Source organism: Colletotrichum jinshuiense, chromosome 2, assembly GCF_051148585.1.
Source record: "Colletotrichum jinshuiense chromosome 2, complete sequence".
Taxonomy (NCBI): domain Eukaryota; kingdom Fungi; phylum Ascomycota; class Sordariomycetes; order Glomerellales; family Glomerellaceae; genus Colletotrichum; species Colletotrichum jinshuiense.
Genome location: NC_139309.1, coordinates 4,616,214 through 4,640,267, shown reverse-complemented (window position 1 = coordinate 4,640,267; position 24,054 = coordinate 4,616,214). Strand labels below are relative to the sequence as shown.

Genomic DNA, 24,054 nt, shown 5'->3' with positions numbered 1-24,054 from the left:
TAGTTGGGGCCAGCATCATCTGATCTTGAAGTCAAATGCAATTGGGGCAGTGACCGACCGACAAATGCACTCTAATTTTGTATTAAAAGGAAAAACACTCAAGCCATCCAAGAAATGGTAGTTGACAGAGATTGTTTTATTTCCATTTTCAGTCATTAGAGGAAGTTTTTCCCAAGCTGGTGGCCGACTCCTGTGTGTGATCAACGGTTGTCAACCATCCCCTGTATGAAACCCGACACAGCCAAAACCTTATTTTCCCACAATGTATCATACATTTAAAGAATGAAACCCCTGCTGGTTCACAGAACACTCGTAGGGTGGTAACATCAACGCAATCAAAGCAACGCGGTAAACTGGTTCTGTATTCTGTATGTGTGTGTAGAAGAGAACGTAGGAAGGTTGGCAGCAGCAGCAGCAGCAGCAGCAGCAGTGAAGATATTGCTGCTGGTAGCCCGGAGGTGTCATCTCGGAATTCCGCTGCTGGGTAATGCAACTCATCTGCCCATAATCAGGCTGAGTAATCCGATGACCCCTTAATCTATCTAGTTTTGACAGACGCATTTATCACATTTTGCATGGAAAGGCTATCCCTGTGAAGTGAGGTGCTTCGCTAGAATGTCGCAGATATCTTGGTCTTTAAGACTCGCTAGGATATATGTTCCTTCGCAGCATGCTCATCGAATACAGTTTCGCTCATTCATGAACGACCACACTTCACTCATTTTGCGCGCACCGGTCAAGGCTTTGGTTGATGGTGCATTTTCTATGCACTTTCTACTGTATCGCTTCATGAGAGCTGAGACAACATCTCGAAACCACACGATCGCAGTCTGATTCAAAACTGCGCACAGCGGTCCGGCTCACCCGAGCACTGCAGCCTTTAACGCCTGAGACAATAATCATGTTCAAGCCAAGCCCGTTGCGGGCCAGGGCACGACCCAAAACACTCATATTCCTTATTTTAGCCGTTCTTGTCTTTTACACCTCTTGGACGGCATATATCCGCGATAGGAGGAACATCGTCATCTGGCGTCACGGCCAAACCGCAACACCGCCTGATGAGCCCACCAACAAACCGTTAGTCCCACCCTCTGAGCCGTCCAGGCCGGAACCTCCAAGCACGCCAAATGAGGGTGGTGTCAAGCAAGACAGTGAATTACGGAAACAGGAAGACAACAAGAAGACAGAAGAGGACGAGAAAGCTAAAGAATTGGAAAAGCAACAAAATCAGAAAGCAGTGAATGATGAGATTGAGAAAAATAGAATACTAGAGGAAGCGTTGAGGAAGAAGAAAGAAAAGGCAGAGAAGGAGGCGAAGAAGAAAAAGGAGAAGGAGGAAGCAGAGGCGAAGAAGAAAAAGAAAGAACAGGAGACGGAGGCTGCGAGGTCGCGTCATGAGCAACAGTTGCGAGATCAATTCGCGGCGGAGTACGAGGCAGCCAAGAAGTAAGTTTACCCACCAACTCAAACATTATCATCAATCGTTTCGTACCCAGATCACTTACGGTTCTTCATCATAGGCTTCCCGGGAGCGGCGCAATCTATGGGAACACGCTCAACTCTTTGAGTCAACAAGACGATCGGCCAGCCAAACACGCGAACCGTTTCAGACCGTCTTCTGCAGAGGAACAGCCTTACACGAACCAGCGGCCAGTTCATTTCGACCCCTACCCGAACTACAACAGCGACGAGTGGAAAAAGACGCATCGTAACCCGTATGTGCCGTGTATAGGCGCGCTTGGCGAACCTGTGGAAGACCTGTTGGTCTTCAAGGGCCACCCGCGCGACTTTCCCAAGCCGATTGTGGGCGGCTTCGACACCCTGGACATGGACGGCAATATCTGTTACGAGCGCGACACGAGACTTGGCCAGTACGGTTTGACTCCTCAGCTGCACAGCAAGACTGGTCTTCCCATCGACTGGGACAGCATCAAATGGGGCGATCTGCAGAAGAAGTGCTTGGAACAGAACGCCGCCCGATTTGGGAGTGGCAAGCCGAACGAATACGTCATGACCGCTTATCCGGACATTGCGGAAAAGTACGGGAAGGAAATGGAGATGACGAAACGGCAAGACTCGGGGCCCGGGCCTGAGGATAAGGTCGACGGCAAGCTGAACACTCGGGAGAACACAGCGCACGAGGCTCGATCCGCAGTTCTGCTGAGAACCTACACCGGCAAGAAGTATACCGAGAACGACAAGCAGGTTATCAGATCCCTCATCTCTGAGCTTTCACTTCGGTCCGGCGGAGAGTACGAGGTGTTTCTACTCTTACATGTTCGCGATGACTCGGTCAATATTTGGGATGACAAAGAGCGCCAAAATGTTCTCGACACGCACATCCCCAAGGAATTCCACAGTATTACCAAGGTCTGGAATGACCAGGCTGTCTGGGATATCTACACGGCTCTCACAGATGCTGAAGAGAAGACTGTTCATCATGCTCAGTGGCTCTGCGTCCAAAAGTTCAGTATCGATCACCCGGAATTCGATTTCATATGGAACTGGGAAATGGACGTCAGGTTTCTCGGTCATAATTACGACTTCCTGAGGCGGTTGGAGGACTTCTCCAGGGACCAGCCTCGAAGGAACTTGTGGGAGCGCAACGAGCGCTACTATATCCCCGAGTTTCATGGAGCATACGACACCGACTTCCGTATGCACACCGAACAAGCCACGCGCGACAGGAACCAGGTCTGGGGCCCGCCCAAATTATCGTTTATCAATCCTGTCGGACCTAAGCCGCCAGTCGCAAATCCTGAAGATGACCCGTATAAATGGGGGGTGGGAGAGGACGCCGACCTCATCACCCTGGGTCCTATTTTTGATCCGGTGAACAGCACTTGGATCTTTGGGGATAAAGTCTGGGGTTACAGGGATGAGCAAAATCCCGATCCCACGAAACTTCCGCGGCGGACTACTATTGTTACCCAATCCCGCATTTCTAAGCGTCTTCTGGATATCATGCATGTTGAGAACCTGCGTGGTAACCATATTGCCTCAGAGATGACCCCTCAGACCGTTGCTCTCTTGCACGGATTCAAGACCGTTTTCGCACCCCATCCTACCTGGTTTGACCGCCCTTGGAGTGGTGCATTCCTGGACAAGTGGCTTAATTCCGGTGATAAGGGCAGTGGGGGCGAGGGCAGTCCTTTCGGCTATGGAAGAGAGCGTAGGTACCAAGGGGCTACGTGGTATTACCGTGCTGAACCCCCCTCGAGGCTGTATAATAATTGGATGGGATACATTGACACAGATATTGGCGGGAGGAATTGGGAGACTGAGCACGGCCGGCCTTGTTTACCGCCGATGATCCTTCACCCTGTCAAAGAGGTTGAGCCTACAGAAGCTGGCTTTGCAACCCGATTCGAGCTCAACTACGGCTAATGGTATGGGCCAAATCAAGAGTGAATATTTAGAATTTTCTTGGTTTATTTTTGTAATTAAGATTCAGAGCATGCAGCGGTAACAGACGCAGTGATGCATACAAACAAAAAACTGCTTGTGATTTAGTGAGTGACTGATCTTTGATACCTTATCACTACATACTATAGAAGTCAATACATTACTAACAAATTAAAATGATTACTTCAACTCTTGCAATGTTCACTGAATCTCCGCGATATAGACTTTTCCTCAATCCTTCTCCATCTCTCAAGCTAAAGCTCATAACATGAAGTACCGTGGTCCAAGCCACAGTTACAAAAAGTCCATTTCCAGGCTCTGATTTCCCAAAGCATCTTGCTTCCAAGCGCGGAGATGATGATTCATGACCTAGTCCCCCAATGTATCATCGCCTTCAGAAATACGATTTAGATCAGATTCCAGACCAGAGGATGATGTGTTGCAGATGATTGTTGGGACAGCTCATTGTTCAGCGTGGCTGGCGCAGAAAAGCCTACATAAACCGCCGCTACAACCGTTCAAAGGAAAAAGAAATTGTGAATCAAAAGTGTCCCCCGCATCGGGTTCGTGAGAGAGCTGAGACTGCTGCATAGAGCGGCACAGTCCGACACCGAGTGTGGGGCCTGATGCTTGATCCGAACAGTCCGAAAGCCCCGAATACAGCCCAATCGCCGAGCTGTCCGATAGGTCCGCATGACGCAATGCGGCCGAAAGTCGGACAAGACAGCCATGTTTCGGAGACGACTTCTGGCAAATCAAACGTTCACATCGTTACCGACATTTTGATCCAGAGGACTCGTGGGTGCTCAGCAAACATAAATACTCGCCGAAGAACCAACTGCCAAGCTCATGTAAATCTGGAAGCCATAGAAAACCATCAACAATAGCTCTACTCTGAGACTTTCATGATGTTCTACAATACCGATAGCAACAATCATGGGCTTCCCTATGATCCATTCAAGGTACGTTTTTCAGAAGATATAATATCGCTTTGGCATTCTGAATTCCTAGGCCTGCGTTGTTCCTCGCGCTATCGGATGGATCTCGTCCGTTTCCCCAAAAGGCGAACACAATCTAGCGCCCTACAGTCAGTTCACCAACGTCAGCTTCGACCCACCTATGGTTATGTTCAGCGCAAACCAGACTTTCTCGCATGATCGCAAAGACACTGTCAACAACATTGAACGAACCGGAAGCTTTTGCTGGCAGTTAGCGACGTTTCCCCTCCGAGAAAGCGTCAATATTTCGGCAGAGGCGATTAGTCCAGAAGAGGACGAGTTTGAGCGCGCTGGGCTGAAGAAGACCTGGTCAAAGAGCCTGAAGATAGCTGTTCCTATGGTTGCCGAATCTCCGGTCCGTTTCGAATGCGAATATCTGCATACAGTTCGGCTTCCCGGAAAGCCTCCGATGGGCACTGTCGACGTCATCTTTGGCAAAGTTGTAGGGGTCCATATTGACGACAACGTCCTGACTGATGGGAAAATCGACGTCCGAAAGACCAACCCAATAGCTCGACTGGGATACTTTGAGTACGGCGTGATCAACGATTCCTTCGAAATGGTGGTTCCTGGCGACAAGAGAATGTTAATCGGGGTACGTAAATTCAAACACTTTCGTTTCTTGCTTAGATCAGCTCACTCAATCATTGTCAGCTTGAGGGCAATGCCAAAAACAATGTCGAAGGTTTCCAGGAAGAGGATGAATCAGAGCTGCAGTCAGAGAAATGATACAAGGCAATTTACCCAGTCACAGAGCCAGATAATACAATTTGAATGGCAGAGTGTGGTGTCACTGGCATGAATCATACTTTCGAGATTGATTCTGTATCAAAGACGTTATCGTAAGCTTGGCAAAATTTCCAATTCACCATTCTATTGAGTTTGTAGATTGTCATCGACAGGGTGATGGTTTCTAAGATGGCTAGATGTGTACCAAAAACGCCAGCCTCTATAACTATGCGAAGCTAGGACAGCAGAAACTGTGCATGAATTTGAGGACCGACCGAGATGCGAACACACCTTGCCCATTAATATCTTGGGACTTTCAGCTTGGCTGATTCAAATGAAAGAGAAGTGGCCGGATTTGGTCGTTGACAAAGACCTTCACTTGCACCCACAGACCATGATTCATTCGGTACTGGTGTTGCTGCAGTGACCCATAAAGCACCTCAATGGCCCTAGATGCCACTAGAACGTTTCAACCACGCTATTCGCATTGACTAGGTTGGCAAGTAGTTACTATGAATTTTCTGCTTTTGTTTTCTTTTGTTCCACTTGCTAGACTTTTTTCTTCAATTATTTTCGATCCACGCATTCTGAATCTGATATCATGGCTCCCGCAGCATTGAACCTGAGTGCCGAAGAATCTACCGTCGACGATTGCACAGCTATCAAGGATGATGAAAAGTCCGACAAGGGCGCTCCAAGTACCTTTATTGCGTATGACAACGATGGTGACCTTGTTCTCCACGTCGGCAGCCGGCCGTCAAAGTATCGGGTCTGCTCCAAAACCCTTGCCAGATCTTCACCAGTTTTCAAGAAAATGCTCTTTGGCGGCTTTGCGGAATCCCGTCCGTCAGGCTCCGCTGAATGGATAGTAGAACTACCCGATGATAGAAGCAAAGCGATGGGCACTTTTCTCAGCATTATCCATGGTACCTTCCATGCGATACCATCGCAAATGTCACTTGGCGCTCTTTATAGTCTGTTGACTCTGACGGAGAAGTACGACGCCACCGCGCTTGTTCGGCCTTGGGCGCACAGTTGGACTCGAAACGTGAGTTGCGAAACTCACGAGCCGAAACTTTTGTGTATAGCTTGGGAACTGGGAGACGCAGCCTTGTTCGGCTCCACAATGGCAGTCATGATCGAAAATTGTATCTTGGGGACCGATGATCAACTTCTTTATGGGAGGCCGTCGTGGGACACCAAAACGTCAAAGTACAGTGGGCCACCGACCACTCCGATCGATTCAATAGAATATCTTCGACCTGTCGAAATTCTCGGTGAGTATAGCTTCAAAATTCTACAATTAAACTTAGAAAAACTCACGTTGATGTAAAGAGACCGTCAGCAGTAACCGCCAGTTACTGCTCGAAGCCGAACTTCAACCGTTCTTGGAACTATTCGAGTCCTTCACAACAGGAAAGTGCGCGTTGAGAAATTACTACGATACCAGTGACTGCAGCAATTGGCGTTGCGATTCCACCGGTCTTGGGTCCTTGTTCAAGTCTTTCGCCAGCCACAACGTTAACATTGCCGACCCGTACCTGGTGAAAACATATCCTGGTACCATCACGGATCTGAGGACGACGTTGGACCAAATCAAAGTTCAAGTACCCCATAATCAATGTCAGAGCGCAATTAACGGGCAACTGAGAGAGTCACGAAAGCTTGCCGGAGTCGCCAGGAAAGCAGCTGTTTTCATACGTCCCAGGCAACAGGAATATCTTGATAAACAAAAAAAGAAGATGGAATTCTGTCCAAAAAGATAGACTAAAGGAGTGTTTGGAATTATTGTCTTCGGTATATAGTTTGTAGACTATGGGAAGATTCTCGTTTTGAGGCAGGTGTCTATATACTCACTTGGATGTGGGAATACATTTATTGGAAGCAAGCTTCTTGTATCTAGCCTTTTTTTCTGTTCCAATACTCGAACATTTGTGTAATTTGAACTTGTATTAAACTTTTTCAATATCTCCAGATTAGCATAGGGCCGTACGGAACGCCTGTAACATTAACATAGTGTCGCTTTTGGTCAGGACAGGTTCAGGCTCATACCTCGACTCACTTGTTATGATCTGACTTCCGACAGTTGTGGATTTGTTAACAATGTGCTGTAGCTCGATACTAACAGAACTATCCATAAGCGTCTTGAATTGACTGTATATTTGTAGGTCTTGAAAGAATGTTATAATTATACATGCATTTTGCCCGAATAACAAATCAAGGTTGTTTTACCCTAAGACCGATCGATACGAAGTCTGTTGTATCAAATAGTATTGCTTTATTTCTTCCTGATTTTAAGTCCCAAGAATTACTTTTACCCATAACCCAAGGACGATGGTTTACATTTCATCAACAGTATATTGGAAATCCTTGGGGATGTCGGCCTCTATAAACACCCCGGACTCGCTGTTGTTGCCGGTGTAATCCACTATAGTCCCATTTTCAACGTGGTGTTCGAGATTGACCTCGTCAACGTGCCGTTGGAACGCCCAGTTACGGATACTATCGAAGTCACGACATGTGTGTATCGTCTGAAGGTTCGGTTGGAGAATAGACGTCGGCATCCAGTCGTATGTGATTGCTGCTGTATCTGCGTGGCATACGAGGTATTGGCGAATGGACTCGACGCAGTGATCTTGCGGTGATTTAGCCCAGGGACGCCGGCAGAGTTGCGGAGTAGTCCCCTATTTGCCTTGACTTACCGATGTGAATCCACTTGCCGTAGTCCACCTTCCCGTCAGGTTTCGTCAATGACGTATTGTATCTCTTCGGGTAGAATCCCTTTCGTAGTACGTTCTTCATCAAATAGTAAGCAAATGAAGAGATCGAACCTTGGAATTCAAAAGGTAGAGAGCGGGTTTCAATTACCAGGCAGTGCAGCTGATGGAATACATCTAATCCCACCAAGTATTCATCTTTGTACTTCTCAACCGGAACTCGCTCTGTTCTGCGTCCAAGCTTATCCGCTGTTGACTGATCTACGTGTAGAGTCAGGCCCACTGCATTATCTCACTATTAGCGAAGCGCACGTTACGACTTTGTTGGAGTAACTTGCTTGCGTAAGAATCAGCCCAGAGTTTATCTCTCTCGTGATTAGGCCATCCTTGATACGGCGATGAATCCTCCGGGTTTCCGAAGGCCCCGATGAACTGCTGACGTTGGTATTCGATTGCCTCGGAAGCAAGATCTAGCGTATTTCTGTAAGTATTCATGAACCTAATGTAGTTGGGGATGCCAATCCGCAGTCTTACCCCAGCCGTGTATTGACGGATCGGATGCGGAACACTTGTCATGCCGTTGACTTGTCATCCGCAGGGCAAGGCCGACCAGAACCAAAACCAAAACACCATTAATACACCAAGGAAGCAACCTGAGACAGCGACTCTCTAAATGCACCCTCTTCCGAGAATTTGGATGTTTAGTTGAATGGCTGAGGAGTACGTCGGACTCCTGTTCGCTTTCTTCATCCTTAGCATGGACAGACTTATCGCGGTGTGACATTGTCGTAAAAGTCTTTTTTTCCAAGCAGAGGAGCGACGGATCTAAGGCTTGGACCTCATAAGTTGATATGCTTCCCGGGGTGGCAGGCCCGGACAGAGCAGAAACCTGGCATGAGTAATCCAGGTCGCATTAAGCGGCCCATCACTGTTGCCCTGGTTCCATTTTACTAAATCCTTGTCGAGTTACTCGATCAAATCAACAATCAAATCCTCTATTCTACATGTTATATTATTGTTAACTATCAGCCATACACTACTATCTCGCCCCTCCCCCCTTCTCCACTACTATGCAATTTTGACGGAGTTCCACCAAGCCCAGATCTACACTAGACCGGGATATTTGGCATGGGGTAATCAAATAATTGTCAACTTTGTATATTTCAGTGATCTTTAAGGAACTTCAGCCTGTGGAGCATGCGGGTCTATGGACTTATGCATCTCCCAATTCAGGAAGCTCTGCTGCCACAACCAGTGGGGCATGTGGCATTGTGATGTCGCATCTTGAACCTATCTCATCCCCAAACCCAGCCCGTTTATTGCGTCTCGTGAGTTTACACCCTGTGATAGGAACGTAGCCGAGAACGGGTAGATAGTTTCCCAGGAGTTTCCATGCTACTATCAGTCAGCGCTCATTGCCAGTCACCTACTGGCCCACGAGTCATGCTCCTCTCGATCTGTCGCCATTCCTCCCTCTGAGATCTACAGCATCCCACCAATTTGTTTCTACATATTCAAACCGTTTATTGATGCTTATGAGCTATTATTATTCAATCAATATTACTCAAGACCGCATAATAAAGGAATTCGTATGTTTACCATTATGGTTACGACCAAAACCATAATTGGTGGTGCAAGGCAATACATGAGGTTGTCATATTGATAATAGTAGCAAATGAATGTATTGCTAAACTTTTCTAACCTCCACTCAGTTCCTGATGCCAATGGTCTTTCCACAGAACATGGAAATATCTTTAAATCCAAAGATGCTCCTGGGGTCCATTTTTCCTTCTTCATCAATCGAAAGACTGATCTGAACTTTCCCACACTTCTTGAATAGAGCCTTAGAGTTCCCAATGCTTGACTCCGCTATGTGAATACCCGCAAATCAGGCGACGTCCCTTCTAGCCCTTATTTGGAAGTCTGCTCCTCCTCAGGGGTTGAGCCCACAAGGCGCATGGTCCAGGCTTACATACGTTAGCGACTTGCTCTCATTCAACAATGAAAGGAACTGGCTGGTAACCTACCTTGAGGGTTCGGGAGAGCAAAAACGCTGATGGTGAGAGCACTCATGGTGAGGGCGATCTTAACGAAATGCATTTTGGAGGTGTTGGGAGTCCCGGTATTGAAGCTTGGGGAAAGGTTGGTGTCTTGAATCGGTTTGAGTAGCGGATGAATCTGAGTTTCAACAGGATACACGACGGGACCAAGCCCAGTATTTGTAGGCCTACAATCAGAGATCCTCTTGCATCAAATATCAGGACATACGAAAGTTGTGTCTTGCCTCTCTCTCACTATGTCCCACCAGCATACCCAATCCAGCCTCAATGCTCCTTCAGCCCTCCAGGAAAAGATGATGCCGAAAGTAATTACCGCGGATAACCCTCTTCTGCACAGAGTGCTTGGCCATAACTTACGACCTTCCTATTAAGCGTACAACTGGGGGTGAACTCCTCAGCTCTGTGGGGTTCCTATGTTGTTAGAAGTTGGCTGAGTAAGAGAATGCCAGCAAGCCAGTCCGAGGTCGGTGGTTTATCGAAATTAGGATTCTAAACCCAGAAGATTTCTCCGCTTAATGATTAAACAGCCCCGTATGTTCCGAGTTGCAACATCTCCTAGGACACGCGTCTTGTCGTCTTTGATTGCTAGCCGCAAAGTTGAATTTGGCGTGGCTGGCGATAGCCTCGTTTCCAACATCGTCGTCATAGGCCAAGTCTAGCAGTAATACTTTAACTACTTCTGGAACGGCCCCGCCCCGACCGCCATGACCATGCACCAATTCACCTTCGCAGGGGTTTGAGGATGCTGGTCGGAGTTCCATCGATCGCATCCGCAACGGCCCGCTGGGGAATCCTTTGTGTGGGGATTTTATGATGACATTATGCTTATCTACATGCTTATAGAGCCCCATAGCTTGATTAAATGGTATGCGGCAAAATTTGACACATAGGTCAAGTCTGTATGGATTTGGTTCCCCGTTTGGCAATTGACATATGGGATAAGATGACGATATAGTCAGACTGTAGTGGGGTTCCACGAGCGCAATGTCCACGGAAGGCGGTAATTAAGGGAGTCATCTTGGGATGAGAGTCTATCCTATTTTAGGAAAGAAGAGTTTTGAGGTGTTGAATGTTCGACCGTGCAGGCCATCCGCATGAACCAGCGAGTATGCACCACACATAGACAGAAGTGCAAATTATTTTGTTCGGAAATAGAAAGGTTCATCACATCAATTTAATATCAACTTCAAGGACCGGTTTCAATATTAATGAAATAAATCTGATCAAGTGCTGAGGCTAAGATTCAGCTTGTCATGTATTAATTCCATCTTCGACACCCCAGTCAGCCTCATAGGCTCGTCGCTTGCGTTTGTCATGACAGGCACCTCTATCAAGAAGGAGTAATGGGGCCATGGACCAAGTATTAATTCAGTGCAGTGCTGGGCATGCATCAGGCTGTCAAAACGGGCCTCCATGATAACGCCTGTTTCCCTCATGCGCACCAGCTTCTGCCAGATGAAGAGGCAGTGAGCTATGTGCCATTGATTTGACACCCAAAACGAGCCTCCTGTGAATGCCAATGCTCCAATCTCAGTCGCATTGAGCGTAATCGTGCCGTTTTCGTCCTGAAAGAAAGCCCACGCGCCGTTGGGACCTGGTCCAGCGCGGTCAAACTGAAATGTCAGATTGTCGTCTCGGCAAAAAGGTGGCAGCCAGGCAGCGGAGAGCGTGTCGTAAACGCAGTTACGAGATAGAGCCTCCTTCATCGTGCTTCCGCAGTCACAAAGATTCAGTCCTAGGGGAAGAGTCTCAGGGCGATAGACATCGTGGCTAGGCTTGGACCAAGGTGTCCTAGTCACAAGTGACACGAGACCCCAGACAGCTAGTAGGCATGTCAATATGCGGACTGATGCAAAAAGAAGTCTTTGATTTGTCGTTTGAGATGTGTCGCGGTTGCTGTCGTCTTGCTTCGGGAGAAATGGCGAGCTGTCCGACTCCGTCTGAAGCATCGCGGATCATTTGACAAACAAACTGATGGATAGATGTTGGCGGTTCCTGGAGTGTTCGATGGAATATCTGAACGGATTTTGAATTTTCTCGAAGAAAGTAATTATCAGTGTGGGATTTGATATCAGGACAACGGCGACGGTGTTGGCACTTTGTTCGGGCCAGGAGGAGGAATTCGTTCAAGATGGCCCCATTATGCATCTCAAAGCATCGAGCGCCACTGCCCCAGACTTGGATTACTACGAACCCTTCCTCGTATGACCTCAATGTGGATCCTCAATTTCAAGGTCATAAGGTAGTTTCTTTTAGGGTTAAGAGCGAAACAAAGTGGGCAGGCATGGGTGCAGAGGAGATGCTTCAACGGTGTCTATAAGGGCCCAGCAGGCACCTCGGAAGATAAGAATTCAGAGGGTATTCGAGAGGTAAAATTACATAAGTTTAGATATTGTATTTAATTATGCATAAGTGGCTACAAATCTGAAATTGATCCTTATCTATGTTAGTGAACCTTGCCTTCGTGATGCCCGCCAGACGATCATCCGTGGCTCAAGTCTTCTACGCCCAAACCCAACTTCACGCCTGTGTCATTTTTGTATGCCTCTCCTATACTGCCTGTCAGCAATTGACTCACATTGTTGAGCCTCATTAGTTCGCCACTTACCAAACTGAGGGTGTACGAGTAAGCCAGGCTCTAGGGGGTCGAAGGAGTGTCTTTCCATCCACTCATCGAACTGATGCCAATTCACACAATGGTGCTGACCATTATCTTTTGCTTGAGGCACAGTACTTCTGTTTTGCTTCTATCAGCATTTCGTTGAGTTATCTCCTAGGTATTAAGGAAAACACTCACTCCTCGAACCAAGCAATGGGGATTAGCGTCGCATCGGCATTGCACTGAACATACTGTCTTAGCCAGTCCAAACAATGCTCTAAGAATTACGCGTCAGATTGTTCTTGCAGTCGGTATTTTCGTCGGTTTGTTACTCACCTGTGTGCCTCTTCAACGTCCACATGTTGTGCTCAGAGTACCCCTCGTAGTAATGGTCGGCGTAGATGTATTTGTGTAAGTTCCGCACGCAGTGTAACCCATGGAAGGCGGCAACAGTGACGTAATATCCGCTATCGTCACTGAGCTTTGCAATGCTATTGTCTCCAGCAAACTCGCCGAGTTCCTCTATAGTGACTCGGACATTTTCATCTGCATTTGTGTCAAACTCGGCTGTTCGTTCAATCATGTGTGATATACCAAATTCAATCACGGATGGCAGAGAAACTCACGTTTCATTAGCCTCGCCCATTCATCTTCAAGCTGCGGCCTTGGCGGTCCATTGAATGCGGTCGGTTGATGGTTATCGATTTCTCCGCTAGCTTTGTAAATTTGTCTGTTCGTGAACATACGCTCTTCATACTGGATGGAATTGCGAAGAGGATCTTGATAGATGTCATTTAATTAGTTTCTAATAGTGTTCACCTTCTTTGATGGACTTACTTGAAGAAGTCGAATTCTGGGGGCTTTTACTCGAAAACCATGCCTCCCCGTACATGCTCACGATGACCAAATTTAGACATAGTAACATCAGATGGACAATGATGGACCACAAGTGAGTCTGAAGCCACGATCTCAACGGCTTCCGGTAGCGCGATCTAGAGCCTAGAAAGTCTTCATTCTCGTGGGCGTCAGCTTCGAGTTCCTTGCCATTGTCGGTGTCAAAAGAGCCCTCTAAGCGAGTGTATGCAGACATGGTGAGTCTACTCTCAGGACTCGATAGTTTACCCAGGCTTGTCGACGAAATACAGAAAAGAAGAAGATCGGACGGGGATGAAAGCTATCATCAAAGTGAGTATATCCTGATTACACATTAGTATTGCACTCTCAGTACTCTGCCCGCGAATTACCATTCCCGATTTGCGGAATTCCGCCGCAGCCTGCGGTAGAGTCCACTCAAGGCTTATGCTGCCCTGGTCTAGATCGTGGAATAATGCTGTATATACCCGATTCAAAGTATCCGAAGTCTCCTTGGCGTCCATGGATGGAACATCCAAGATAAGGGGGTCCTACTAAGAGGCATGGGTTGTTGTTTGTAAGCGCAACGTCAACCCTGCAGTCCCACACTTATAGACCTGTGGGGGAAGACATCAGCGCAACTCCGACTGCTTAGTTCCCTGTCATCCCACTATGTCAAGTTAGGTAGGTAAATGGGTTTTCAAACATTCGGCGGGGCAGTTGGTTCCGCACTTCGGCAAAGATAGATGGCTCAAACATAGTTGAAGTTCAGACTATCGTGACTGTGAGGGCATCCTGGCCACCTATACTTGCATCTCTTGCTGCTGTTCGTAACTCACCTGTATGTATCCTCTCTTGAGCTCTTCATACTGCTTCGTCACTCTCTGTATGACAATCCTTATCTTTATCTCGCTATTTTGCACCGCATACGCATACAACAATCGCTATGTTTCCCAAATGGACTTCTCGCAAAGATGCGAGCTATGATACCGTCCCCCTTAACCCCGACCTTGACGAGAAGTCTTCCACGAGACGAAAGAGCACTGCTATCTCAAACCGTTGGCCGAATTTCGCCGTCTTCGTGACGACCACGGCTACTTTGGTACTGTTGGTAGCCCTGTGCAGCGTGACGGCCCTATATTTGCGTCTCTTGCATCAAACTTCGCAGTCCCTACCAGCATATGAAGATTGCGGCCACTCTGTGGAAGAGGCAAAGGCACGAGGTTGCGTCTTTGACGAACTCATTCCCGCTTGGATGCCGGCATCGTGTCCACGTGTTGGTAGCAACGAGTTCGTGGCCGCTGGACGGGACTGGGAGTCCCGAAATGGGACCTCTTTCTCATCTTGGCGGTATTATATAGATGCCGAACTGAAGCGAGAGATCAATGTTGACCAGCTGGCAGAAATGGCGCAGTGAGTAGACGTGCCTTCTTTCTTTGCTTTTTTTTTCAAGACTGGAGAAACAATACTTTTTTGAGAACACTAGAGCTGTGCTAACTTTGCATATTACCTCAGTGATAGCAGAGAGGGCGATATACAATGGTGGGCTTCAGCGCGCTGGCACCTAACGCATTGTGCCTGGATTCTCACGCGTGTTGCGCATGCGTTGGTTAATGGCGAGCGTCAGGATATGCAGGTCGCGGATTATCCCCACGCCAAACATTGCACACAATTCCTGCTGGAAGCCGCGCTAGAATGCCCGACGGTTGATGATTCGCTCTCTGTTGGGAATGTCGTCTTTGGGAGTTGCTGATGTACAAACAACTTTGCATAACTCTCCATGGGGGTTCTAGGTATTCAAAAAGTCTACCCCATTTGAGTTCCCATGTAACTCTTTTGGGTGTAAATCATGTATACATTCAACTCATCGACTGAAAAGAAAAAAAACTCCATGGCGCTTTGCTATCCGGTATCCTTTTTCTTTACACCCTAGCCCCCTCTTTCTTTCTTTCCCTTACCTCAAATTCTCTATTTCTACTCCAACGGCGGCTTCTCTAAGCCTGCTGCTCGCGTCCTCATCAACGATGCCTGAACGGAGACATTGACGTGGAGATCACGCCCAAGCCCGGGCGACGACGCCGTTCGGTGGCAAAAATGGGTTTTGGTATTATCGAATTCATGAACCGGGCCGTTAACGTTACGATGGAGGAGCTCCTGTCAAGTCATGACATGGAATCAACTGGGTTATAGTTCCACGAAGGAACCACACAAACCGTGGTGCGGAAATATCCGACCCAGTTGGCTTTTTATGTTAAGCAAGGTGGTGAGAATATGATGGGGTTAACAAGAATTGTGCAACGTCAAACTGCAACCTAGGCACCTAGCTACAGGCACCCATGGCCATGCCCGGTCGTGTCCAACTCTTCTGCCCCACTTGTGATGAATTGTGATTCGGCTGCCCTGGGCATAAATAAGTATTTGCCGCCTCCCGTTGGTTTTGCTTTTCACATTTTTCTTCACCCGTATATCAGAGACGCCATTGTCTCGACTGCGCCCCATGTCTTCGCCGGAGCCTACTCATTTCGATCTCGTCTTTTCACCCCTCGATATCACGGAAAATACGGTGCTTCCCCGATCTGAGTGAAATCAGACAGGTTTTGGAAAATTGCTCAATCTACAGGGTTCGACTGTCCTGAAGCGTTTCTCCTTGTGTGGCGGGTCTTCGGGCCTTTAACCGATATTTCCGTTCTCAATACTACGGTACCCGCAAGTGAGGCTTTCGAGAAGCGAGTGCCATTTGTGACTGCTAATCCGGATGGTTCTCAAACGTTTCACCCCATCGCATCGTTGCCTGCCACCTACCCTCTTGTTTCTCATATTACCGCTTCTGTCGGCATATTTGACGACTTCCTGCCGGTCAGTGAGAGAATAACCGAACTACACGATTTTGACTGGGATAAGATTCATGACGGGACCAACATAAGACCCTCGAAATGCTTCTGCCTCGACGAGGAATGCAAAGACCAGCCGTATCTATTCATGCTCAAGGAGCCAACGCTAAGCATTGAAGCGCGGGAGAAACCTTATGTCACTCTTGGGGAGGCCGTGTGTGCTATTCACCACTGGCTTCATACACTTCAAGAAGAGATTCTTATCGCCGAGACTGCGTTATGGGAAGATCCATGGGGATTTCATACTCCACTCCTTCCCCGTGATACCAAGTTTTGGGCCGAGAGTCTGTCGGGGACAGGCGTTTACAGACAAGGGGGCGTTGGATCTGGAGAATAATGGAATCCTGAGACGGAGGGCGAATGGGAGGAGCGTTTGACCAAGGCAAGGGAGATACGAGAGTTTTTACGTAGTATAGGTCATGATGGTGTTGAAAAATAGTAACTAGCTTGTATATACAGGTTTTGGAGCTTTTCCTTCTTAACCATCCATTACCTAACATTCAAAATTCTTTCCAGCAGCATTCAAGTATCCTCCAAGGTCTTCCGTGTGATTGCCGCACTTGAGGGCCTGGGCAAAGGTTTGAGCGTTGATTTCCGCACCAGGCCAATTAGTGTGCGTATTATCGTTAGGGAAGTACTTCTTGGCCTCCGTGGGTCCCAACGACTGCCACTTCGCAACTGAATAATTGGTGTGGTCGACGTACGGGACTCCTGCCTTCTGGGCAACCTCCTTTGCGTAATCCGCAAAAGGCCAGTCCTTACGGAGCGTGTTCCCTGTCCAGTAGTTGCGATTGACCATGCCAGACAGCACCGGAATGGCCTTCTTGGCTTGGACGTCGGCAATCATGTTTCGGAGGTACCAGCCAAATGAATGCACTGTTTCCTGGGTTCCGGTTGATGTGGTAACCACTACGGAGTCCTCGCCGATGCCAGGGAGAGTACTGCGGTCCTTGGTGTCGGTCTTTGGGTCTCCATCATCATTGTGGCCCATCTCGATCAGAACGAAGTCACCGGGAGAAGTTTGGTTGAGAAGAGAAGACCATTTGCCCTCATTGATAAAGGACCTAGTGGACCGTCCATTGACGGCAAGGTTTGTCACAGATATGCTGAGATAATTATGAATGTAATATCCCCAGCTGTATCTTTAGGTTAGAGACTATGATATATCAAGGTTATAAGGTGATTACAACATACCCTTGTAGGACCGAGCCTGTAGCATAGTTCGCCGTAGTGCTGTCAGAGCAGATGAGTAACTTGGGCGCGGCTGCGGTTGCGCCCACGAATATGGCAAGTGGGGCGAGAACCCTCATGATGCAGATCAGCGTCTTAAACACGGCAAATTCTGACAAATCTCTGCTTAAACAGATTAAGAAAGAGTTCGTCTGATGAATGGGAACCGGACGCTGCAATACGATATATAAGGTACACAGGAAGCCGGGGCGTCGAGCTTCGGACTTTGAAAGGCCCCGCTGATCTTGATTGATCTTCGGTAAATTAGGGAAGATCTGGGATAGAGTGACATTTGATGAAATGCAACGTCAATCAAAACGGACGCGATTGTGCCGAATACCTAAAACTTGAGTTTGCCTTTACCTGGTTGGTGGTATATTTGTCGACTAAGTAACAGTGGAAGCTCAGACAGTCCACCAGTAAAAAAGCCGCACCGGCGAAGGTACCGGATCCAACGGATCGGGCAAATCAGAATTGGCATTTTAGAGTACTACGGATGCCGATGCCGTCAAACTGGTAGTCAATAATGAAAGTGGGGGAATGACCCTGGAATTTAAGCGCGCCGTGCTGAGATTGATTTGATCTCCAGCATCAGCCAACCTCGATGGCACATGGATGTTAACCCCTTGCCGCACTACCACAACTCATGGAACCTGTCGGATTTGCCCAGGAAATGCCCGGCCTTTTAATCGTCGTGACCTGCACGACATTTTGCTCATACAAGGGTGGACTGAAACCCAGCCAGGGGACCCCCTAGATAAACAACTTACTCGCACTTTGACAATGACAGGCTAAAGTTTCGTCCGATATTAAGTACTCATGGTCAACCCTTTAGAGCCACTCTTCCTAACGCAAGTAATCGTACCCTCCATGTTCTCAAATATGGACACGCGACGGTACACGTGGCCATATAGTATATATCCGTTCGCTATGATGACCCCCATCATGATGAGGGTCAACAATAATTATACATGAGTACCCCCAACTATCATTATCAGACTTCTTTGCGTCTAATTCTGTTTTGCTGTTTATTTGTGTAACTTTGCGAGAGCGCTATGCTATTCGTCCAACATCCTTCGTAGCCTATCTCTGTCAAATTCGCACCGGCTGCCAGATGAGCTATGCCAATAGGTTCCTTCTAATTACGACAGTTCAACCTTCTATATCCACCAACTAAGCAGCAAACCAAAGGATAACGACCTATAAGTTGGCTGCCTCCTTATCTTCAACTTCTCCAAAAGGATAATCCGTATACCCCTCACCCTCAGTTACAAAGTCACTCCCATAAGCAGTCGCCATATTCCATTTAGTCAATCTCTTCCCCAGCCTCAGCTTCTCCACCAGATCCGGGTTGCTGATGAACCACCTTCCAAACGTGATCGCATCCACCTGACCATTTTCCACCTCCTCAAAGCAATTCTCGCCATCATAGTTTCCGTTCGCCAATACTGGTGTCGTCTTCAGTACCTCCAGGAAGTGTCCAAGATGGAGATCCTCGACCGTAGCAGCCACTTTCCCTTCCTTGATAGCTGTGTACATGTTTCCCATCTTGGTCTTCTCTTCGAGCAGCAGATCGGCCCGCGGCTGAGTGAGGCATACGTACGCGACTCCTCGTTTCTCGACTTCGCTCAAAACATACCGGTAGTTCGCAATCGGATCCGAGTCTAATGGTACCCAAACAGTTCCCCAAGGGCTCATTCGGATTGACACCCTGGATGCCCCGATAGCGGCTATAACCGCGTCTAGTACCTCGAGCGTGAATCTAGCTCGATTCTCTTTATTGCCTCCATAGGCATCGGTGCGGAAGTTGACGTTGCTGTTGAGAAATTGATCGAGTAGATACCCATTGCCAGACGCCTTCGTTTCATTAGCTTTCAGTCTTACTTCCAAAGGGATGCTGCGACCTACAATTTCAACACAATCAAACCCAGCCTCGATAGCGCATTTCGCAGCATGCACATGGTCATCAATGGTGTCCTTTATATCCTGCAATGTCATCGGCTTGGCCGTCTCATGGGGTACTTTGATGGCTCCAGGCGTGTTCCTATTGAAATAGCCAATGTTCGTTGCGGAAGAACTCAACGGCTGGCGGCCGCCAAGCGAGACCGAGACTGCATAGCGCCCGACCTGATTACTCGTATAAGAACCTGAAGCTTGAGATGATTGCTAGAGAACTTACATGCCACAACTGACACGCCATGAAAGCACCCTTGGCATGTACAGCATCCGTGACCTTCTTCCACTACAGCAAATTTAGCAATGATCTCTGCAAGCATCAACAAGCTGAAACACGACCCCGGTATTTCATCAAAAGACATTTCGATGAAAGAAGGGTCAATAAAACAACTGAAGATCTGCACGTACAGCTCTCACATGCTCAGGCGCAAACATGCCTGGTACGGCGTTGAAACCTCCAGCCTGATTCACTGTCAGCTTTCAAACTTCTCCATCCATCACCAAAAGAACGTTCCCAAGGCGAATTGCACATTCGGGAATCTAGGAATGACGGACCATAAAACTCGGATGCATGCCCTCAGTGATAAGCAGCCCTCCCCTCGTTGCTCTTTGAGTATAATACTCCGTAACTATCGGGGTCGGCACACTGCCAGGACAACGCAGGCGCGTCAGTGGCGACATAATCACTCGATGATCGAGATTCATTGCCCCAAGACGGAGGGGTGAGAACAGCTTCTTGCTCTCGCGGGGAGTAGAGATAGAACCCATAATGCTAGATGACTTGTGCTATACGATTTGTCGAACACGGGTTGACGAAGCGTCGTATGTTGGAAGAGCTCTGGATAGAGGGGATGATGATGTTTTACGTATTCTCTTCCGTAACTTCGCGGCAGCGGTTTCACCCATTTTAATACCATTTCGAGCTCATACTCTCACAGTTTCGAACAATCCGTTGAGGAATCCTCACCCCTTGAGTGGAAATATCTCCACATTTTCGCTCAGGTCTTGGGTCGCCGCTCATTAATCCGTTGAGGGCTACCTAGGTATCTCTAAGCTCCTTCGGACATGACTTGGTCTGCTTCAATTTCGTCCGATGCAGACGCCATTCGAGCCTCACACGAGCACCCAATGGGAGTAAGCGGGAGCCTGCAACTGTGTCCGCATCTCAACATTTGTACATCTTGCAAAGGTTTAGTGGGAGTAGGTGTCTCGGTAAGTCGTGGTTCGTAATCACTTTTTCCTGAATACACGATTAATAATCTTCTGAAACTCATGCGTCAAAATTGGCCCAGCCTCCGTCACCTTTCAAATTGGCTTGCCGTCGAAAAGATCACTAATCTAGCTATTTACCGGCGAATCCGGAGTTTCGCGTTTACTCAACTCCTTCTACTAACGACGGCCACTTACGTGTTAGCGACACAAACGACCTCAACACTATGACTGCGCCTTGATCCCCAGCCAATTCGCCTTTGCCAACACATTACTACAGCGCTTATAGACTGGAACGGGGTGGGTCAGTATGAAGCCTTGCTGGACACCGCAGCCAGGATCGCACAACGCAATAGCCATAGACCAACCTTGATCAGGCCCACCGCGGAATTCATGATGCCGATAATTCGATGGCCAGTGCGGAATGACCTTAATCGGGCCGGGAGCAAGATAGAGGTCAACAATAAATATACAGGAGTTACCCCGCCTATCATTATCTGACTTCAGTACGTCTTATTCTATTTCGCTATTTCCTTCGCTAGTTATTTTTGTAACTTCGCAACACCGCTGTTTTACTTTTTCAATTAACTTGCAGCCTATCTCCTCTGCCTAATCTTCTGTAGACAGGCTTGGGTCTTGTTTGTGGTTCTGTGGCCAATGAGAGTCTTGTTCTGGTGAATCATGTCGCCAGAGCGATATTCCACGGAGACTTTTGTAGTTGGACACAAGAAGGCCACCTCGGCCTCAGACACAGCGCGTGCCGGGAAGGAAATGTCCTGAGATATTATTTGCTGCTGAAGTTTAATAGCTCTCCGCAAGGAATCAGTAGGAATAAGATATCGAGTGTTTAGCAATTTTAACCATCCTAGGTACGATAATGGGGGAGACACTGCTTTGGAAGGTTTCCTCTGGCTGGAAGCTGAACTATAAGCATTTGCTGCTGGCGTCGAATCGACCAAAGTTTATGCACGAGGATGGATCGTCACAATGGAAAGATCAGCGTCTCCAAGATGTGGCATTGATCTAGGATGGCATTAAAGCCGAGATTCAGATGGATATTCGCCATGGTTTGGGACTAATCTGGGCAATGAGCCATCATTATCCGATCCGAGACTCACCCCTACTGATAGTGAGCTCAGGAAGCGGGGAATCAAAGTAAAAAGACTCGTTTTCGTTTGACTCGGATAAATATGCTGGTAGCAGGGTTTCCATTGTCATGTGAATTCCCTTGACCTTGTACGTAACTGACATCTATCAGATACTTAGCCATCATACGGTCTCCGGAACTTTAAGGGGCAAGGTCGAAGGATCAGTAAGATACCGAGTCCTGTTCCATCGATTCCTCGCCGGACGATAAGCGGGTACGTCGTTCAAGCTAGGCGGTGAAGGACATTTTGCCCTTGAATCCAGCGCTCGACATTCTCCGCTGTCTCGGCGTACCAAGTATTCATCAGACCGTGGTCAACATACCCCATATGCGGCGTTGTAACAAGAGTAGAACGCCCATCTCGGCCCCAATAGTTAGCCCGCCTCCACGGGCTGGTCAGGGGCAACGGCTCGATGTCGAAGACGTCCAAGGCAGCTCCCCGGATCCTGCCATGCTCCAGTGCATCAACCAGGGCGTTCTGGTCGATCAGTGGCCCACGCGACGTATTAACAAGCAACGCTGTCGACTTCAACAGGCCCAACTCCTTGCCACCGACGATGTTGCGCGAGCGGCTGCTCAACACGTAGTGCATGCTCACGACGTCGGCACTGCGGAAGAGCTCCTCCTTACTCACGGCCTCAAATGTCTTACCGCCGTTAATCCCAGCATCAAGAGGCAAGCCGACGGCGGCTGCCATCTGGTCGGCCTTTTGCTGCGTCAGGTTCTCGCTCCAGCACACAACACGCATGCCCCATGCCAGATGAGCGACTCGAGCAACAGCAGCACCCAAGCGGCCCAGGCCGACGGTTGCCAGTGTCATTCCGGAGAGGTTAGTAGCGAGGTTGCTTTGCCAGCCGGTGCCGGCCTTGATAACAGCGTCATCAGCGGCAACGTTGCGGGCCAGTGCAAGAATCAGAGCCCACGTGTGCTGCGTGGTGGGATGGACACCGCCTTTCTTTATGTTTGGGCGTATGGGTCCGGCCTGGTCAGTGCGGCCGAGCCCAGGGGCGGCGACTACGGTGATACCTAGCTCCTTGGCGGCGGCAAGGTCGAACATCTCGAACTGCGTGCCGGTGGCGAGCAGGAGCTTCAGGTTGGGCAGCTGGCGCAGCAGCGAGCCTGGGAAAGCGGTGCGTTCGCGGACGGTGGAGATAATGTCGAAGGGGCGCAGCCTCTCGACGAGGCGCGCTTCATCGGCATCGGTGATAGGGACAATGGTGTCATTGAACGTGGTCACCTGCAGCTGCGAAGACGATATGTTGGCGAAATGAGGTGCCGATGTATTCAAATAGTCGTCGAGGATGGCAAGCGACGGACGGTTTGGCCGCGAGTCGCTTTGTAGGCTAAGACCCCGTGACGGCACTCTTCTGGTCACCAAGCCTTGTCTCCCTAGAAGCAAGGGCAGTCGCGGTGATATCTTGGGCGCCATGATGGAGACGGGCGAGGTTGTTGTTGTTCGACAGGCTGAGGGAGCTACCTGGAGTCGCTCAGAGCAGACAGATCACGCGTGGCCTGCGTCGTGGGCCGAAATGCCTACTCAGAAGACGTGAGCTACGTGCTGAAGATGGGATACCTGGAAAATCTTCAGAGCCAGCTCGGTAGGAAGTACTTTTGTTCGCTACTTCGGCTAATCGAGGTCCATAAGTTTCCGCTAAGTCTCACAACTCCAATCCCCCGCAACGGTTACTCGGGAATAATTGATATAGGGGTACCCCGCAGTTAACCCAGACAACTTACAGGCCAACTATGCCTGCCCCCTTGCGCGATAAGTAATCGGATGTGGGCCTAGCGCTAACAAAACAATATCAAACTCTCTTACCTGACGTTGAGCATGCCAATCACCCCTTGCTGGAGTAAGCACTATCTGGTCACTCGTGTTACAGCTAATCTCCCCGTTTTATGCCTGCCAACAAGAGTACTTACGGCAACTCGGGTAATGATAATACAGAACCACAAACCCGTCGTCCATTTCTTATGGGAGAAGTGTAGTATATTCCCCACCCCTGGCTCGTGGCGATTCAAGGCACCAGTCTGACAGTCCCAGCTTACATATGCGGACGATCAGCTACCGGAGTCTCAAAAGCCAAGCCTCCACAAGAATAAGACAGTTCAGATATCTTAATGGACATTCTGAGCTTGTTTTGTAAAATACTCAGCCTACAGCCTTACATTTACATAGTAATTAAATAGTAGCAGGACCATTTCATACAATACAGTGACCGACAGACAGGCCTGCTCGTCTTCACCTTGTTCACTTTCCA

General features: G+C 48.5%; 7 protein-coding genes across 7 annotated transcripts; 2 read left to right on the top strand and 5 right to left on the bottom strand.

Moving 5' to 3' along the window:
- Positions 1-901: 901 nt before the first annotated feature.
- Positions 902-3,387, top strand: EsH8_II_001212 (DUF3405 domain-containing protein; the record flags this gene model as incomplete). The annotated part of the gene is made up of 2 exons (XM_083264510.1): positions 902-1,446; positions 1,521-3,387. The coding sequence occupies 2 exons, from the start codon at positions 902-904 to the stop codon at positions 3,385-3,387; spliced, it is 2,412 nt and encodes an 803-aa protein (XP_083121832.1).
- A 1,137-nt stretch (positions 3,388-4,524) lies between these two features.
- EsH8_II_001211 (flavin reductase family protein) lies at positions 4,525-5,132 on the top strand (the record flags this gene model as incomplete). The annotated part of the gene is made up of 2 exons (XM_083264509.1): positions 4,525-4,998; positions 5,058-5,132. 2 exons carry the CDS (start codon positions 4,525-4,527, stop codon positions 5,130-5,132), a joined length of 549 nt encoding a protein of 182 aa, XP_083121831.1.
- Positions 5,133-7,471: 2,339 nt separating this feature from the next.
- On the bottom strand, positions 7,472-7,934 carry EsH8_II_001210 (uncharacterized protein; the record flags this gene model as incomplete). Its single annotated transcript, XM_083264508.1, has 2 exons — positions 7,472-7,767; positions 7,835-7,934. 2 exons carry the CDS (start codon positions 7,932-7,934, stop codon positions 7,472-7,474), a joined length of 396 nt encoding a protein of 131 aa, XP_083121830.1.
- A 4,768-nt stretch (positions 7,935-12,702) lies between these two features.
- On the bottom strand, positions 12,703-13,598 carry EsH8_II_001209 (oxidase ustYa family protein; the record flags this gene model as incomplete). Its single annotated transcript, XM_083264507.1, has 4 exons — positions 12,703-12,785; positions 12,845-13,075; positions 13,135-13,287; positions 13,346-13,598. The coding sequence occupies 4 exons, from the start codon at positions 13,596-13,598 to the stop codon at positions 12,703-12,705; spliced, it is 720 nt and encodes a 239-aa protein (XP_083121829.1).
- A 3,146-nt stretch (positions 13,599-16,744) lies between these two features.
- On the bottom strand, positions 16,745-17,561 carry EsH8_II_001208 (SGNH hydrolase-type esterase domain-containing protein; the record flags this gene model as incomplete). The annotated part of the gene is made up of 2 exons (XM_083264506.1): positions 16,745-17,387; positions 17,446-17,561. The coding sequence occupies 2 exons, from the start codon at positions 17,559-17,561 to the stop codon at positions 16,745-16,747; spliced, it is 759 nt and encodes a 252-aa protein (XP_083121828.1).
- A 1,120-nt stretch (positions 17,562-18,681) lies between these two features.
- On the bottom strand, positions 18,682-19,872 carry EsH8_II_001207 (uncharacterized protein; the record flags this gene model as incomplete). Its single annotated transcript, XM_083264505.1, has 3 exons — positions 18,682-19,608; positions 19,661-19,723; positions 19,846-19,872. 3 exons carry the CDS (start codon positions 19,870-19,872, stop codon positions 18,682-18,684), a joined length of 1,017 nt encoding a protein of 338 aa, XP_083121827.1.
- Positions 19,873-22,016: 2,144 nt separating this feature from the next.
- Positions 22,017-23,222, bottom strand: EsH8_II_001206 (glycerate dehydrogenase; the record flags this gene model as incomplete). The annotated part of the gene is made up of 1 exon (XM_083264504.1): positions 22,017-23,222. The coding sequence occupies one exon, from the start codon at positions 23,220-23,222 to the stop codon at positions 22,017-22,019; it is 1,206 nt and encodes a 401-aa protein (XP_083121826.1).
- Between the last annotated feature and the right edge of the window lie 832 nt (positions 23,223-24,054).